Source organism: Silurus meridionalis, chromosome 1 (assembly GCF_014805685.1).
Source record: "Silurus meridionalis isolate SWU-2019-XX chromosome 1, ASM1480568v1, whole genome shotgun sequence".
NCBI lineage: Eukaryota > Metazoa > Chordata > Actinopteri > Siluriformes > Siluridae > Silurus > Silurus meridionalis.
The window spans coordinates 33,427,473-33,447,632 of record NC_060884.1 but is presented as its reverse complement, the minus strand read 5'-3'; the positions used below and the strand labels follow the sequence as shown (position 1 = coordinate 33,447,632).

At 39.2% G+C, this 20,160-nt stretch overlaps 1 protein-coding gene across 1 annotated transcript in view; it reads right to left on the bottom strand.

The window, feature by feature from the left end:
• slc9a7 (solute carrier family 9 member 7) overlaps positions 1-20,160 on the bottom strand; it is a 52,242-nt gene that overhangs the window by 16,487 nt on the left and 15,595 nt on the right. The window contains exons 10-12 of the mRNA XM_046853651.1: positions 20,149-20,160; positions 18,683-18,794; positions 17,102-17,255 (exon numbers count right to left, since the gene is read on the bottom strand). The exon at positions 20,149-20,160 is cut by the window's right edge and continues 102 nt beyond it. Of these exons, the coding sequence (XP_046709607.1) occupies positions 17,102-17,255; positions 18,683-18,794; positions 20,149-20,160 (278 nt within the window). The remainder of the gene's footprint in view (positions 1-17,101; positions 17,256-18,682; positions 18,795-20,148) is intronic.

Here is a 20,160-nt window from a genome sequence, read left to right as displayed (position 1 = left end):
CACTCAGTCACTCATTACGTCACTCAGTCACTCATTACGTCACTCAGTCACTCATTACGTCACTCATTACGTCACTCAGTCACATATTACTTCACTCAGTCACTCAAAACATCACTCATTACGTCACTCAGTCACATATTACTTCACTCAGTCACTCTATACATCCCTGCCACTCAGTACATCAGATCTAATCTGATTCTCCGACTGGCTCTGGGTCTGTGTAAAGGTACCTGATAAGACAGTGGATGACTTGGAATGATCTTTGTCCTCTGGGCCAAAGCACACAAAGAAACAGTGAGTTATCAGTTATTGTAGCCAAACCATCATTGTGAGCACGACGCGGTGTCTCTGCTCAGGATGACGAGCTCTGTGTGGTGACTCAGCCGCATGGTGGGACGAGCTTTTAACGAGCTGCTGTTATTTTTACCACGTCTGGGGGAGTAACAGTGGAGGCTCGAGAAAGGAAAAGGACTACAGCTGAGCAGCAGAAACAGTCCAAACAAAACCCTGAACTCCTGGGCTTCATGCTGTGAGGAACACCAGCCTGCTTCAGTCCTCTGGTTTACAGCACACACTAAGCACTTTATATCATACTTGATAGTAGATTTACCCTACTGTGGAGCTGGAAACATTTTTCCCCTCCTTGACCCCACCACTAGTACCCACCAACGTATGGTATATGTGCAAAGGTTTGTGGACAAGATTGGTATGTAAATCTTTTGAACGTCCCATTCCACATTTAGTCTCCATTAACTGTTATAATAACCCACTCTTCTGGGGAGATGTTCCACTAGATTTTGGAGTGTGCTTGTGGAGATTCATTTAGCCTCAATAGGGTTTGGAGCTCTATCGCAGATCTTCCACTCCAACCTATGTAAAGCATATATTCATGCAGCTGGCTTTGTGCACAGGGACATTGTCATGTTCTATCGTACAGGGTCATGATCTCTGGCTTTGTGCACAGGGTCATTGTCATGCTCTATTATACAGTTTTGGGTCTCCTAGTTGAAATGAAGGGCATATTTCATTCTACCACATCCAACGACATCCTACAGAATTGGGTGCCTCCAACCTTGAGGTAACAGTTTGGAAAAAAATCTCATGAGTGGAAAAGTCAGGTGTCCCAATACTTTAGCTAAGGAGGTGTGATGAGTTACTGTTATCATTCTGAAGATGATTATTGTAGTAAAAGTGCACATCCTGAAGGGTTTTCTTCCTCACTACATACCGAAGCACTTTGTGTCCAGTTTTGAATTCCTTGTAAAGAATAAATAAAAGTACAACAGAAATGTTTTCATTCCAGTAAACATAAAAGCACCGAAAACACAAAGTATAGAATATAAAATACAGGATTTTTGATTTTCTGGTGCTGACTTCATATAAGTTTATTTCTGCCCCATAGATGTTTAATAGTAAGGTTAACAAGTAAATATTCCAAATAATTTTGGCTCATTTCAGCAAACGGTCACAGAAGGATAATTTCTCAAGATGAACATGGGTGTAAAACAAACAAAAACAAAAGAAAAAAACCTAATACGAGTTTCATGTCTAAACATAGCATCTAATGATTCAGCACACTCATCGAGCAAATACCCATTTCTCCGTCTTTGCGCAGGCGTCACGTCTTCCTGTGTTAGAAGGAGTGAAGACGTGCTGCAGAAAACACTTTACAGCTTTACAGTGTTAAATGGAGTGAAGACATGCTGCAGAAAACGCATTAACTATATTATTTTACTCAATAAGCAAAAATCCCTTTCGATTTTACAGCCTACTGTTACGCACTGACCAAAACTTTTTAGGTTCTATCACTAAAATCAATAATAGAGAAGCACTGTTGGATTCTGTATTCTGATTGGCCAGAGGGTGCAGATACATTTTCTGTAACAGCAGGCTCATTTAAAAATGTTACTGTTTCTATAGTAACAGCTCCTTCACAAGGACCTATACAGTGGATAAACAATAAAACTGTACATGAAGCTGCACATTGACTCCTCTAAATATATCCAAGTGTTATTTCTATAGTATTGTCCCTTAAGATCTAGTTGCTGAAATGTGAGGGGTGCACTCACTTTTTGTGAGATACTGTACCTAGAACTTGACAGGTTTTAGCTAGAACTTGACAGGTTTTAGCTAGAACTTGACAGGTTATAGTTAGAACTGTTATAGCTAGAACTTGACAGGTTTTAGCTAGAGCTTGACAGTTTATAGCTAGAACTTGACAGTTTATAGCTAGAACTTGACAGTTTATAGCTAGAACTTGATGCACTTTAAATGCACATAAATATCTGAAAGTTTTTTTTACTTTCTTCATTTTTATGGTTACATCAGTTACAGCTTATATCTAGTGTTTCATACACATTATACCTACAATTATACACATTAAATCTGCAGACATACAGTGGTGTGATTGATTAGGTTTAGGGGGAAACACTTTTTCACACAGGGTTTTTCACACAGGGTCATGTAGTTTTGGATTTTGTTTTCCCCTTAATAATAAAAACCTTCATTTAAAAATGGCATGTTGTGTTCACTTGTGTTATCTTTTACTAATATTTCAATTAGTTTGATGATCTGAAACATTAAAGTGTAAAAACATGCAAAAAAAGAAGAAATCAGGAACAACGCTTTCACACCACTGTATATGGTTATACCTAAAATACATTTACCGGTAGTAGAAATTTGCACAATTCATTAGAATTTTCAAGTTTATACCACGATCTATACATGAATCTGTGTAGATTATATCTGGATATTTATGCAGTTTACAGCTAAACTGATATGATTTACACATGCAACATTGTGCACTTTATACCTTCAACCTGAAACAGTTTTAACGACTTTATATCCAAAAAATTGTCAAGTTTATACCTTTATCGTATAGTTTATACTTATGCATTTATACTGTTTTTCTAATTAAAACTTAACACAAATTATACCTAAAACCTTTATGCACTTACATGCTTAGAAGTATTTACATTTTATAAATAATAACTCTGTACAATTTATACCTAGATCCTGACACTCTCGAGTCTACTTTTGAAGAAACTTACGTTAATAACTAAAACCTGACAGACTTTATACCTAAAAATTCACCCTAGTTTATGCGCTCTAAACATTGAGCTATATTGTCCTGAGCCTGGTGAGAAAACTAGTGCTTATCGCTGCAATATCAGGTTACACTTGCTTTGTAGATGTTCCACAACGTTCAATGGAACTATAAGCGCATAAATAGTATGAAGTGAAAGACAGAAGGGAAGAGTAATCAGGAGAAAGTTCAAAACCAGCAGGCGACTGGTGGGCAAAGACAAAAGAAAAGGAAGTGTGGGGCAATGATATAAGAGACAAGGAAAGGGAAAACGGGAGAGCGAGAGAAGAGATAGAGTAAGAGTAGTTCGAATGAACAGGGAAATGTGTGGAAATGCCTGGCGTTTGTACAGGATGCAGGCTTGCATGTTGAGAGCGTAGGGACTTGTGAGGTCCCCAGAGGTCAGACGAGCTGAGGGGGGAAAACAAAAGTGGTCAGAGGCTAAAGAAAGGGTAAGGGGGATCGAAATATGCAGTGGGAAAAAAATAGGAGAAAGTGAGGAGAAGGTGAAGCCACACCCTGGTGCTCAGACTGAAGGAATGCTAGAGGGAAAACAAAGGAGGCTCTGAAATTTAAACAGTAAAATGACTAGAATGTCTATAACCACACTGTTAACTGGAGGATTTAAGGAATGTGTGTGTGTGTCTGTGTGCCCGCACGTGCGGGATGTGTTTACGAAGGACAGTGCTGTTTATACTGGACTTGACTGAGTGTGTGTGAATAATCTTCCTGACACCAGCTTGTGAAATTCGGAGAATAATGAGAACAAACACAAACACAAACACAAGAACCAAAAAAATAAATAAAATGTAAAATCTTTTAGTCCTGAAAAGCTGGAACCAGGCACACTTTGGAACTTTGGAACAGGAACTCCTTGTTTTGTATTGTGTCATGTGCGGCGCATTGTGAGCTTTGTGTTTTTTTTTTATATTGTTACATTATTTATTTATGTTTTAATATTATTTTACAATCACATTACGCTAACTGTATTATGTTAAGGCAATTAGAACTATGTAGGTGTTAAACATGCATCTTTTTCTGTATAATAAAGATTTACGCCTCAAACTAATTTTTGCAGTTAAAATGATTAAGTTGTTTACAGTTAGTTTGAATAGATTTGCAGTTTCATACATTTTTCCTTCAGCTGGTTACATATTCACATAATCTTCAGCTTTAAGTGTAATAAAACTAATGTAATAATTATAATATTGAAATTAAATATTTTAACTTAATGTATTATACATGTCAAATTTTTATTTTTATTTTTTTTTAAAACAAATGTATTTGTGATTCAACAATAATTACCAGACCCCTGCAGTACCGCCACAGACCCCCTTGGAGTCACGGGTCCCCGGGTAAAGACCCATGCTTTAGAGTATATGGTTTCACATATTATTATATTGTGTTATGTTATATTATGTAACATAATATGTTAAGATATGCTGATAATTTACAGCATGTTCCAGTGTTTTATCATTTTACATTGTCTTGCTACAGTACATTACATTATTTTACTGTCTTGTTAGAGTAGGTTACATGGATGTTACATAATACACTTATGTCTTATTACAGTATGTTACACTGTGTGACAGTACATTATGTAATGTTACATTATGTTAGACGATGTTACACTACAATGTACTGTAACACAATGTAACAAGACAGTGTAACAGTGTACAGTACATTATATTACAGTGTGCTACATTGTGTTACTTTGTTTATTACATTACATAAGATGTTACCTTATATTACTGCTATATTACGTTATATTATATTGACATGTTGCTTTTTATTATGTTAAGATATGTTACAGTACATTACAGTAAGATTTTACAGTAAATTGTCATGTTATTACATTAGATTAAACTTTGTCGTTGTGCTAGGTACATGTACAGAGCCAATGAAATGCAGTTCGCATCTAACCAGAAGCGCATAAGTGGCCTATTTACAATAAACAGCAGTGAGATAAATAGGGTACGAGGTCCATACACACAGTGGTAAGGGCAAATAATTTATGGTATATAGTGATATACAATATACTGAGCAAAGATTATGCATAGACAGACATGTAATCTAACATAATGTAACATTCTGACATGTTATTTTAAAGTTGTTATAGTACATGTCATGTTACATCATGTTAAGATCGATTACTTTGTTTTAAAGATATGTTACAGCATGTAACATTATATTAAGACATCTTCTAGTACATTGTCATGTTACATTATATCGTTATTTTACGCTAAATACGCGTATATTATTTAATGTTATATTATGTTACAGTATCTAATATTGTCATGTTATATAATGTTAGCGTTTCGTTACGATGTGTTATTGTACGTTACAGAACGTAACAAATTCAACGCGCACGTTACACTGTCACGATGTGCGAATTATTTTCTATTACGCCATATTATGTTATTTACACACCTGATGTGTGCTCTAGTGCATTGTGACATTACATTGCTGTAGAAAAATTACACAACATTCTACAGCATTAGGTCATATTTATTTAAGCTTCATTTTGACAAACTACTTTTGTCCGAAGTGAAATGAAATTTTCAGAACAAACCTCTGCATAAAGTGTCTTTACAAAGTGTTTCTCTACATTCAGCACCATCACTAATACCGAGTCCTGCCTTGTGCCTCACGCTGCGAGATTTAATCTTCAACAAAGTGGAATCTCCAACCAAAAATCCCTCTCATAAACACACAAGTAAACATTCACAACTAAGTCCGATTTTAAATGCGGTTGCAAAGTAAACGCTGCGTTCGGAAAACAGGAGCGTTCGGAAAACAAGTCTGGTTTTGCTAACTGCTGTGGAAAAAGAAACAAAACGCGAGCTATAGCTGTAGTGTTGTGTATCATCTTTCACAGATCCTCCATTCTTCTGGGGATTTTTTTTTAGGTTCTGTGGTGGGAAAACCATCACTACAGGGTGCCAAGACTTAAACTGTAATACGATACTGGGAACAAGGATTCAGTAGCGTCAAAGCGAACATCGGTATTCGTATTAGAAATGCAAATTAGGTTTTTCTGTTCACAATTCCATACATGCTAAATGGTAGGTTGTGCTGAATCAAGTGCTATTTTGGAATGAATATATTTTAAATGAATATATAAAACAAGTGCTCATTAATACATGCACTTATTCATACAGCAATATGGTCAAAGGATTGTGGATTAAAAGTGGATTAAAAAGGAAGCATTAAAATGATTTGCTTTATTTTCTCCATTTACTCAAAATAGTCTCAACTCTTCTCGGAGGATGTTTCATTAGATGGAGATTTGTGGAGATTCCTTCAGTCCCAAAAAAAGTTAGTTAAAAAGTTAGTAAAGTCAAGTGTTGAAGTAGGTGGGGTGAGGAGGCCTGGGATTGGAGCTCTATATCAGGAAATCTTCCACTCCAACCCATGGAAAGCAGATCTTCATCAAAGACATAGGTATTATCATGCTGATACAGGGTCTCCTAGTTCAAGCAGGGGAAAATTCAAGTTCGGATTGTTCAGGGTTTCCTCGTGTAAATATTGACAGAACTTTTGGACCTGAACTTTGTCTTTGGCTTCCAATATTGCTCTTACAGTGACCAGAAAGCTAGTCAGCATCTAGCAGACAAGAAAATAAATATATATTGGGTTCTGAATCTGCCAGAAAAAATATTGAAACCACAAAAAATAAAGCTGTATTTTAGCTCCTATCGGGATGCTTCCCCTATTATTGTACTTGCTCAATCAGCACTGTTTTTTAAAGCCCCGCCCATATAATTATTAATGATATTAGGATTTATTTTTAAACGTCTGGTACATTTGCTAAAAGGAGAACCCGATTGCGCACTGGGGTTTAAACCAAAATCTAACATAGTGACCACCAGATTCAGAGGAACTTGTTTCTGATGCACTTTCAGCAACTTTCACTTCCTGCTTGTCTTCAAAATAGAGAAAAAAACAATGTTGACTGACACATTTTTCTTGAAGTGAAAAAGTACTTCCAAGTACACTACAGCGCATATCCAAGTTTAGAAAACTAGGGTATTGAGCATGGGGTCAAGGGCCTTGCTCAAGGGCCCAAAGTAGCAGATTGGCAGGGGTGCGGTTTGAATGCCTGACCTTCCAATCAGTAACCCAGAGCTTTAATCATTCATTGATCTAGAGTACTGTACATATCTGCTGTTTTTCTTTTCTTTTTTTTTTTTTTAAACATCCCATTCCACATTTACTGTTATAATAAGCTCCACTTTCCTAGGAAGATGTTCCACTAGATTTTATGGATTTTTGTGTGAGATTCATTCAGCCACAAGGGCGTTAGAAAAGTCAGGTACTGATGTAGGTGAGGTGTGGATTGAGTTCAGAGCTCTATAGCAGGAGATCTTCCAGTTCATAATTCAAGCTGTCTTTGTGCACATTGGGTCCAGCTGGAGAAGGTTTGGGTCTCCTAGTTCAAGTGAATTTTCACGCCACCACATCCCCAAAGACGTCCTACACAATTGCGTGCCAACTTTGTGGGAACAGTTTGGCGAAGAACCACATACATCTGGAAACATCAGCGGCCCCAATACTCAGCCTTGCACAGTTTATTTCCCTGACCAGCTGCTTAACCCAATTAACACGATTCGATTAGTAGGTATGCATATGAAAAGAAGCCTGAAACGCAGAAAATCTCAGGTTACAGCTCCAACTTTTACTATTATAAAGCGCTAACAATGGAGACTCCATCCATAAACATTACACACATCTGATAGAAAACTGGATTAAAAGATGGCGTACGCTTTTTACTCTGTTTATAATAAAGCATGAGCTTTAGACATCTCTCTGAATAAGCACTCTCTGTAAATTCCCCTTTTTCCGATCTTGAGAAACTCCCTACTTTCTCAGATTTCTCGAAGACGACATGTAAAGTTACTGAAAACAAAACTGGCAAAAAAAAAATTTGATATTAGATCCCTCCAGCCTCCCGGAAAAACGCACTTGGACGCTACATTCGTTTACACACGGAGTTTGTCCGTGTACACTACAGAGACGTCCGAGAAATGTTTGAGAAGCGTTTATGCAAAAAACACAAATCAGCACTTATGCAAATAGTTACATACGAACTCGGAAACAAAGAGTTAGCAGGCAAATGAGTGCTACCACAGGGCAGGAATTACATTACATTTACATACCTTTAGACAATAACTTTTATTTATATTTTGCTTTGTTATGGTTTTTGACAGACGCATGCGTTCCTTTTGTTTCTATGCAAAAAAACACTCCTGAGGGTTTCGTTTCTCCAAACGTTCAGCTGAAATACTTTTGTAAAAACTCGCCCAAGATGTTTTTCACTATTTGGAGGTTCATCTCAGAGCAGTTCAGTGACTGGGCAGGTGGTTCCATGATGGATATCACTCCAGACATGTTTACTCTTTAAATAACACGTACAGAACTAGTCACTTCCAATGAGCAGTAGTCCAGACGGAACTGCATGGTGTGATGAAGTATGGAATGGGAGCCATGTTGGTTCACTTTCACTATCTGGTATCTCAGTCTGATCACATCATCTCTCCTGTTCTCCTTTTTATACAAGTTCTTCTGGTAGAGGCACAAATGTCCCGTTTGGTCTCAGAACTTTCTTCCACTCATTCACTCTACAATTCTTGTTTGTTTTTGCCTTCTAAATTTGTTGCAATGAAACATTTGTCTCAAACACCACAGAAAACTAGGTGTTTCTACATTTTTTACAGCCTCTGTATGAATATATTTACACACACACACACACTCACACCCACACACACCATATCTTTGGTATGTCGATCAAACATGTTCTTCTGCGAATGCCTTTTTTTTTTCTCTAGTATGCAGCAAAAACTGCATTTCTCTGACAGAATCAGCCCTGTGAATCTCTGTGTGTGTGTGTGTGTGTGTGTGTGTGTGTGTTCAGCTCCATATTTGCACAGGAAATTGAACCTCCTAAGGCTCCTCTACAGAGAGGCAAGTCTGAGCAGGTTTAAGCTTAAATGAAAGAGAGAGAAAAAGAGATTCACAGGGTGGGAACCTCAGAGGGGAGGAGTAGAGAAGGAGGAAGTCTTTCATACTATAAAAACAGATCATAAAAAAATAAAAAAACCTCAGTCATAACATCCAATAGAAACACGAAGAGAACCTCAAGAAGCATTAAATCTCTCCCCAGTGGAGGTACAGAGCTCCTCCTGAGAACATCATCTCCCCAGAGGAACCCAAAGTCCAAGCCACAAACATGCAGACGGAAACAAATAAGTCACACTCTGGGACTCGAATGGCAAATATCATCAAAACCCTGTACTGGGGGTTCAACAGAAGGACGGGGTGAAAACATCTCTGAAGATATCAACATTAAAGAGAAGAACCATGGAGTCAGGACGTGCAACGTCTCATAATTAGATACGTTTAATATCAGATTATTAAAAAAAACTGCAATAGATCAAATAAAGAAGGATTTATTTAAACGCTGACTGTGTAACAGATCGTCTGGTTTCTTTTGGCAGCCGAGCATAAGCACTATTTGGAGAATCTCTCTCTCTCTCTCTCTCTCTCTCTCTCTCTCGCTAAACAGCATGGCACGTAACATAAGCAGACACCAGAATAGTTTCCATCTTGGCTTCAGTGACTCACAGGAGGACAAAAAAGGAAGGACGTTAGAGATTTGGGAGTCTGAGAGCCGGCTTTGACGCGGGTGAAAGGATTATGTGCTCCTGGGACACGGCCGAGAGCTGGTGAAAACACGAGTCTCTTCTCTCCTACATGACACCATCCCACAAACACAATGTGGCCAAAAATATCGGGACTTTTCCAGCCGTATGCGATTCTTATCCAAACTGTTAGCCTCAAGCTGGAGGTAGACGATTGTATAGGAACAGAGGTGCACACGTGTACCGAACCCTTTTTACGTGCGGAACATAGTTACAATCTAAGTTCCCTCAGGAACGTATTAAGTGGTGGACCGTGAGTTTGTTTTTTCTCCGCCTTGCACTGTCACGTACTGGAAATACAATTTGTAGTGCGTTGTTCTGCGCACTCGAGAAATCCCTGCCGATTTCTGGTCATCACTAACGCTATGGATTCTTCAGCGTTTTTATGTCCGGCTTCCTGAAATTTTCTTTAAAAAAAAAAAAGCAGAAAATCCTGATAATTCTGCATATCGAGGGAGTGGATGAATGAAGGATGGAAGGAATGAAGATATTTGTTAAAGTCTGCTGAAATAAGTACAACAGTTAAGTATCTTTAGAAAATTAAATATTAAATGTACACACACACACACACACACACACACACACACACACACACACACACACACACACACACATATATATATATATATATATAGACACACAGACACATCTGTATTACCCAAATGGGGTCTAACAATTATAAACTATTTAAATTAATTTTTTACATTCATTTAATTGTATTTCAACAATTTAATTTTAATTGCCAATTTAATTAATATAATCAAAAAGCTAATTGTATCAATTTTATTTTATTTTCACATTTTATTTTTATCAAATAATATTTTATAGTTTATGTAAACAAGTATTTTATTTAAAATTGATTTGTTGATGCTCACAAAAGTTATTAATAATAATAATAATTAATAATAATAATAATAATAATAATAAATCTCCACAAGATCTAGCAGAACATCTTCACAGAATAATGACGCTTATTATAACAGTAAATGGAACTAAATGTGGAATGTGATGTTAAAAAAAATGCAACAATGCATCTAAAACTCAGCAGGCCTCAGGGAAAGATAAATCTCAGAAGCCCTTTAACTTTGGCTCAGTTTTAACTTCCTGGCTTCAAACAGGAAGCAAAGTTCACCGCTCAGGAAGTTCTTGAACAACCCGAGGTGAGGTCGTGTAAACGCTGCGCTGCTGCTCGGCTGTGCGGTCACCCGTCTGAGAACACAACAAGGACAACCGCAGAAGCTACTGCATTCTGTCCAACAACACTAATCACTTCTGAGGAGCCTGTGATCTGTCTTCAGCAAACAACCAGTAAAGTCAGGTACTGATGGAGGTGAGGTGAGGAGGTCTGGAGTGCAGTCAGTGTTCACATTCAAAGTTCACTAGGGTTTGGAGCTTTAAAGCAGAAGATCTTCCACTCTAACCCATGGAAAGCAGATCTTCATGGAGATGGATTTGTGCATTTTCTGTCATAATAAAACAGATTCACTCTACCAAATGCATCCAAAGACATCCTGTACAATTGTGTTTGGTGAAGAACCACATATGGATGGAAAAGTCAGGTGTCCCAATACTTTTGGTCACATAGCTAAATATGAGCTTGATCAGAGAAATCCAGTTACCTGACCCGCAGGTGTGGTGTCGACTTGAGTACACTGCATGTATGAAGTGGTATCAAAAGGTTTCAAGACTAGTTTTGTAACACGCCAACTAACGGCAGCACGAGGCTGCAGACACAGTCAGTCACAGGGAGCACCACAAAATACAAATATATCATATTGTGATGATTCTGTAAATCTGGTAGTGTTGATCTCTGCTGCTCAGACATTAAAAGACCAGAGTAAAAAGAAAAAACAAAAAAATACCATGTGCTGCTGTTTAATTATTAATAATCGCAATCGTCTGCAAGTTTCTGCTGTATAAAGGGAATAAAACAATACTGTTTTAATAACTTAACCGCACAACTTACAGTTTATTCCTTTTTTAATGAGTCGCTGTTTTTAACTACGTTGTCAAATCATTATTTACGGGAGTTAAAATGTAAAGATAAAAAAGAAATTAAAATGCCCCGCCCCCTTCCCCCTAACAACCACCCACGAGCCTCCTGCTTTTCTAAACACATACATTCACTCAGGACTTTCCCGATCCGTCCCTCAGATGCAGGATAAACCCGGCTTAACCGAGCCCAACGTCCTGCAAACCAAAAACCGTTTTTTTTCGGTGAAGCCCCGCCCCCTTCCTGTATGGTAAGCCGGCTTACGCATCCGTCATCATCACCAGCAGCACACAACGTAATCCCCTTTAACCCGACTGCACTAATTAATAGGCCTACAGGAGCTGCTGAGAAAGCACAAGTGCAGATAATCAGCTCTCCATTCCCATCGCACCGAAACCTGCAATCCAGCTGAGACCCGTGTGCTGTACGGATTGTTCCATTCAGGACTCCCGGATGGTACGGTCTAAAAGCTTTTACGCTTGAATGAAACCTCGTAGACAGATGGAATGAGTTTTCCTTTTGCATAGATTTTCGTTTTTTTATTTTCTTCCCTTCAGAGCAGGAGCTGGGTGTGGCCAGAGCAGGGGCTGGGTGGGGCCTGGGGGTGGCCAGGGAAGGGGCCTGGGGTGTGGCCAGGGCAGGGGCTGGGTGGGGCCTGGGGGTGGCCAGGGCAGGGGCTGGGTGGGGCCTGGGTGGGTCTTTAACCCCTTGTTATTTAAAATAGTGGTATAATATTATAAATAATTTTTTGTTTTTTTACTGTTTTTGACCATAATAATAATAAATAATAAAACAGGTACTTTAAACAACAATTATCACTGAGAATTAATATTAGTACATATTTATTTATTATTAACAATTATAATTAAATAATATTCGTTGATGAATTTCTTCTCTTTTTCCATCATCCATAGCGTTGCACTCAGTTGGAACGATAATGAATGGGCATTGGGTGTCTAGATGAAGATGAGGTTCCCTTTTGATTTTGGTTCCTCTCAAGGTTTCCTTATTTCATCTCAGGAAGTTTTTCCTTGCTCCAGTCACCCTTGGCTCACTCATTAGGGATAAACTATAGACTTACCGATTCTAAGTTCGCATTTGTATCACGATGCATTGTTCTTAACGCGTTCTCATCAGTAAAAAACTATTTATTTATGTATATTTGTGAGCGATATTCTACACCTAAGTGGATTTCTCCTTGTTTCTCGAGCATGTTCTCTCAGCACCGCTGCTGCTACGTGAACGTGACGTATCGCATCACTACAGAGAGACGGAGGCGTGTCCTGAGTCACATAGAATACAGATTAACATGGCAGAGGTAGAGCTGTAACTTCCTGCAGACACAACAGGAAAAGAACATCTGGTTTTATTTATGGCTGCCAAAATGTATGCAATAACGCAAATTAATTTTAACAGCACTCAACACGATTACTGCAGTGTGCATTTCTGTTTGAGCATTTTTTTTACAAATATAAATAAATACAAACGAGGCGAAATTAAATCCTTCAACGCAACACACGTTTAGTTACGGCAAAGGCTGTGAATACTTATGTACATGTGATGAGTTTAAATTTTTTTTATTTGTAATAAATTTGCTAAGATTTTAAACACACTTTTACGTCATCATTCTGAGGTATTGTTTGTAGAATTTTGATCATTTTGAAAGTAAGGAATTTAATACACAAAATGTGGAAAAGGTGAGGCGCTGTGAATACTTTCCGCGATAAATTACGAGTTTGCTCATTACAACTATGCGATTAAATATTTTAATCGACTGACAGCCCTAGTTTTATTTCATCTTTTTGCGCTACAAAGGCGTGTGTATGAAAAGGCCATGCGTCAGAAGACACTTAAGTGAATTGATGATTTTCTGTCTGTCTGAACCAAAGGAATAAAAGTGAACTTTCTGCACTATATTGAACAGAGCATTAGGGCTGCACGATTAATCGAAAAATGAATCACGATCTCGATTCATACATACATTCGATCTTCTTTTTAAATGACGGCGATTCACGTGCATATATAGTATTTCCCTGTATTCAGATGCTGCATTCACGTGTTCACGTATTTACTTACAACAATCTAAGATGCTATATCAGTCAAACTTACTCACACTGTGTAAAACCAAACCCTATTTATTCACCAATCAGACCCGATCGTTTTGCTCCTCCCTCGTCCTTATTTGCGGCGTTCTGCTGTCACTCACGTGACGTGTATCAAAGCGGCAGACCCGAATACATTGGTGGATTTAGAGCGGTAACATAACTTGGTGGATTTAGAGCGGTAACGTTGGTTTCATTCAAAAGAGAGGAAAAAATGAGCGCCAGTTCGGAAATTCCTGGTGGGGACGATGCAGCAACATTGGTAAGGAAAAAAGGAGCACATTGCACCGTGTGGAATTTTTTCGGGTTTAAACCTGATGATGATGCGCAACGACTCGTAATCTGTAAGCAGTGCTTTGGCATTGTGGCAGCCCCGCAAGGTAACACCACCAATCTCTACAACCACCTCAGACGTCACCACAAAATACAGTACGAGTTAGCCATGAAAGACAAGGGAGCCACACCAAAAAATACCAGCCGCCAGACCACACAAACTTCAATAACTCCGACATTACACGGTGCATCCCCATACCCCTCAAGTTCCCAGCGGCACAAAGACATAACAAACGCCATCGCTTATCACCTAGCTAAAGACATGGCTCCTATAAACACTGTTGAAAACGAGGGATTTAAGGCAATGATAAAGACTTTAGACAAGCGCTACTGTCTGCCCTCTCGCAACTATTTTTCATCCGTTGCGTTGCCAGGTCTATATACTCAGTGTCGCATGACAGTCGAGAAAGAACTGCAAAATGCAAATTACTACTACTTTTATTATAACTGAAAATCCTGTGTAGCACTGTTTTTACTTGAGTGCAATAAATGTTTTGGTTGAAAACATGAGAATCGTGTGAGAGAATCGTGCTCTCAATTCCCATGGAGAAAAATTGTGATTCACATTTTAGCAAGAATCGTGCAGCCCTACAGAGCATCATATTTTTTTCCCCACTGCCTTGCTGCACATCCCTAACATACATATATAACTTGTATATAAAGTTATATTCATGACTGCTGCAGGATGAATCTGTGCACCACACATGGTGCTTCTTGAGTTAGTGATGGTGTAGTAATTCTCACAATGCACTGCAGCAGTTCAGTGTACGTGAGTTCACTGCACGTCCAGCACTATTAAAATGTCAGTGTTAACAAAGAAGTGCTCCCCAGTCACCCTGTTTCAGCTCCTACATCACCATGGAGAACGCACAGGGGTCACACAGGGGTCGCACGACATCTCCTGCTCCCCCTGCTGGCTGATGTGGGAAACAGGGGCGAGACAGTGATGTCTCGGTGTGAGAAAAACAGAATTACGATTCATCTGAGCAGTTTCTCTACTCGTCTCACACCGAGATTAACAACTCCAAACGGCCGAAGTCAATGTGAACACATTATGTGAGAAGCATGAAGTTCCTACACGTGAAAAAACACTGATCAATGGTGAGGTACGGTTTTATCTCTGTGTGTTGGCATTCGGAATTCCTTTCATGTCCTGCACAAACCAGAATAACTTATTTTTACACTGTAATGATGTGCACGAGTTTACAATTGGTTAGTAAGTTAGGCCACACCCCCTTTCTCCTCCCCTCAGTTCTCATGATGCTGCTGTGAGTTTAAACATGGAGATCTAAAACCGGGATCGATCGATCGATCGATCGATCTATCTATCTATCTATTCAACCAAATATCTATCCATCCATCCATCTATATATCCATCTATTGATTTATCTATCTACCCATCCACCTGTCTATCATCTATCTCTCCATCTACCTACCAATCCACCTGTTGATCTATCCATCTACCCATCTATCTATCTCTGTTTACCTACTTACCCATCCCCATCTATCTGTCCATCTACCCATCCCCTGTCTATCTATTTGTCTACCTACTTACCCATCCCCATCCAAGTCTAAAAGAGAGTCCGCTCGACCCGCTTGTGGATTGCTGCGTGTTTGAACAGTTACAGTTTTATACTCTTAAGAAACGACTGTTTCTGCAAAATGTAGTTGAGTAAAGAAATAAAAGATTCGACTTTAAAATGTAGTGAAGTTACAGTGAAAATCTCCTCAATTAGAAATAATTCAGTAAAGTACAAAACTGTAGACAGTAGACTGGTGTGTGTGTGTGTGTGTGTGTGTGTATAGAGAGCAGTATATGGGTTAACTGGTGTGTGTGTATCGAGAGCAGTAGACTGGTGTGTGTGTGTGTGTGTGTGTGTGTATCGAGAGCAGTAGACTGGTAAACTGGTAGACTGGTGTGTGTGTGTATAGAGAGCAGTAGACTGGTAAACTGGTAGACTGGTGTGTGTGTATAGAGAGCAGTAGACTGGTAAACTGGTAGACTGGTGTGTGTGTGTGTGTGTGTGTGTGTGTGTGTGTGTGTGTGTGTGTATAGAGCAGTAGACTGGTAAACTGGTGTGTGTGTGTGTGTGTGTGTGTGTGTGTGTGTGTGTGTGTGTGTATAGAGACCAGTAGACTGGTAAACTGGTGTGTGTATAGAGAGCAGTAGACTGGTAAACTGGTGTGTGTGTGTGTGTGTGTGTGTGTGTGTGTGTGTGTGTGTGTGTGTGTGTATAGAGAGCAGTAGACTGGTAAACTGGTAGACTGGTGTGTGTGTGTGTGTGTATAGAGAGCAGTAGACTGGTGTGTGTATAGAGAGCAGTAGACTGGTAAACTGGTAGACTGGTGTGTGTGTATAGAGAGCAGACTGGTAAACTGGTGTGTGTGTGTGTGTGTGTGTGTGTGTGTGTGTGTGTGTGTGTATATAGAGAGCAGTAGACTGGTAAACTGGTAGACTGGTGTGTATAGAGAGCAGTAGACTGGTAAACTGGTGTGTGTGTGTGTGTGTGTGTGTGTGTGTGTGTGTGTGTGTGTGTGTGTATATATAGAGCAGTAGACTGGTAAACTGGTAGACTGGTGTGTGTGTGTGTGTGTGTGTGTGTGTGTATATAGAGAGCAGTAGACTGGTAAACTGGTAGACTGGTGTGTGTATAGAGAGCAGTAGACTGGTAAACTGGTGTGTGTGTCTGTGTGTCTGTGTGTGTGTGTGTATAGAGAGCAGTAGACTGGTAAACTGGTGTGTGTGTGTGTGTGTGTGTGTGTGTGTGTGTGTGTGTGTGTGTGTGTGTGTGTGTATATAGAGAGCAGTAGACTGGTAAACTGGTAGAATGATAAACTGGTATGGTGTGAGATGAACAGGAAGTCTGAGCTCCTGTAAGAGTCTGACCTGATGTGGAGCCAGGACAGCATGGGTGTGGTCCCTCCCCCAAATACCCACACGGTGAAGAAGACGATGAGGAGCGTGGTGGTGAACATCGTCTGCCTCGCGTACGTCGCCGTGTCACGGATAGCCAGCGCAAATGCCATCGCTCCTCGCAGTCCTGCAACACACACACACGCACACACACACACAAGTTTATACACAAACTACACAAATCCTTACGTTCAGAAGAGAGAAAGCTTTAAACTATATAATTTACCTCAGTTTTTTCCCAGAATGCACCATTTAGCACCGCTAATCCATTCAGCGTCTTCCATTACAAAATATTAGCTTAGCTTTAATGCTATATTTGCAAATCTACCTCTTCCACAGCTGCCTTACTGCAGTAACCTGCTCACTCACAATCTAATGCTAGAATCACTACTATAGACGCTAGAATGCTAATATTTGCCTAAATGCTATATCACAATCATTAATACAACTGAAGCTAGCTAGCATTTGCCAGAAAAATACTTCACTATGCTATAATACCAGCTCAACGCCAGCAACTACAATGCTAAGCTAAGTTTAACATGGTGTATTTTGCTCGCAAGCTGATTAAGCAAACAGATTAGCAATATAGCTCGCCATCAAAAACCAGTTATATTCATCATTTGCTAATGTTAGCAATAATTGATCTACCAAGCTAGCTATGATTTGAGTTGCAATATGTAACCCAAATCCAGTTGCTAGACAGCTAACATTAAGATAACTGTCAAGTAAATGATCATTAGGGTAGCAGTCTGACAAGCTAGCTTTTAAACTGTTTGAGATCGACACTAAATTGACCGTTATGTGATATCAGCTAGTAGCTAATTTATCCAGCATGCTAGTTATTAAACAAACAATTATAGTATAGTTTCAATATTATAGCTTTTTTTTTATAGCCAAGTTTGCTAACTAGCTAGCTACTGGTAAAAGTACAAAATGTGTAATAATGCTAGAAAGCTAACATTAGGGTAACTGTTGCGGTTTGTAAACCTGCAGGTGAGCTTGATCGCGTTCTAGCTAACACTAGAAAGAAAAACGTAGCCAGCTTAACATTAGGTTCCGTTTATAGCTAAAACTAGATGCTAAGAAGCTAATCTTAGCGGTCTTAGATGTTTTAGATCATGCTGTTGAAAAGCAGCAGCCATGTTAGCAAGCTGACATCAAATAAACTACAGTGTGATGTAACAGTAGAGAACGCTACATTTAAACACTAGCTAATGTTTTGAAATAATAGCTAATATTAAGCTAACTTTATCACATTATAGATTCAATGCTCTAGCATGCCAATAATCGGCTAGCGATTAGTTTGCGTGTTTAAAATGAACTCTGGACGAGTCTGGACGAGAGCATGTCTGGGTTCTTCGCTAGCTCTTTGATAAGGGAGGATTAGCGAACTACACTATGACTCATTTCTCTTAGTTTAGTTCATGATGAGCTCCGTTATGGTGATGAACAATGAAAGAATTTAACAAGTTAGCGCCTGCCAAAAGATCGCTAACACACACACACACACACACACACGAGTTTGGCTGTCATTCAAGATGGAAAAGATGATACCTGCGAACATCATCATGTGCTGGAAGTTGGCACCGATTTTGTGTCTGCGTCCGAGGTTCAGCAGGAAGGACAGAGGGTAGATGTTCGAGGCTCGCCCAATAAAAATGGCGATCTGAGGATCAGGATGGAGTTAAAGAAACTAAAAGCGAACACAAACTCCAAAGACACGAGTAGTTGATTTGGTTTGGTTTAAAGTGGCACCATGTCATGTTTACCTTCTTTTGCAGATTGTAAAAGGTCTTAAAGTAGCAGTATGTGATTTTTAGTGCCCTCTGCTGCCTGCAAGGTTTCTTAAAGCAGCACTATGTGTTTTAGTACTGCTTGCTGGCTGAAAGATTTCCTAAAGCAGCATTATGCGATGTTTAGCACCCTTGGTTGCTTGTAAAATGTTTTTAAAGCAGCAGTATGTAATGTTTAGCACCCTCTGCTGCCAAAAAGCTTCTTGAAGCAGCAGTATGTAATGTTTAGCACTCTCTGCTGCCTAAAAAAAAAAAGCTTCTTAAAGTAGCAGTATGTAATGTTTAGCGCCCTCTGCTGCCTAAAAAAAAGTTTCTTGAAGCAGCAGTATGTAATGTTTAGCGCCCTCTGCTGCCTAAAAAAAAGTTTCTTGAAGCAGCAGTATGTAATGTTCAGCGCCCTCTGCTGACTAAAAAAAAAAGTTTCTTGAAGCAGCAGTATGTAATGTTCAGCGCCCTCTGCTGCCTAAAAAGTTTCTTGAAGCAGCAGTATGTAATGTTTAGCGTCCTCTGCTGCCTAAAAAAAGTTTCTTGAAGCAGCATTATGTAATGTTTAGCGCCCTCTGCTGCCTAAAAAAAAGTTTCTTGAAGCAGCACTATGTAATGTTTAGCGCCCTCTGCTGCCTAAAAAAAGTTTCTTGAAGCAGCAGTATGTAATGTTCAGCGCCCTCTGCTGCCTAAAAAAAGTTTCTTGAAGCAGCACTATGTAATGTTCAGCGCCCTCTGCTGCCTAAAAAAAGTTTCTTGAAGCAGCAGTATGTAATGTTTAGCGCCCTCTGCTGCCTAAAAAAAGTTTCTTAAAGCAGCAGTATGTAATGTTTAGTGCCCTCTGCTGCCTAAAAAAAAGTTTCTTGAAGCAGCAGTATGTAATGTTTAGCGCCCTCTGCTGCCTAAAAAAAGTTTCTTAAAGCAGCAGTATGTAATGTTTAGCGCCCTCTGCTGCCTAAAAAAAGTTTCTTGAAGCAGCAGTATGTAATGTTTAGCGCCCACTGCTGCCTGAAAGATTTATTAAAGCAGCAGTATGCAAACTTTAGTGCCCACTGCTACCTTAAACAGTCATTCTATTTAAAAAGCAGTATGTATTCTTCAGCAGCATAGTATGTGCTCATTAGCGCCCTCTGCAGCATGAGAAGTCTTCTGCTTAAATAAACCGTTCTTAAAGCGCCCTCTGCTGCCTACTAATATATTATTATTATTATGATTAATAATGATCTCATTGTTAGAGGATACGAAAGCTCCCAC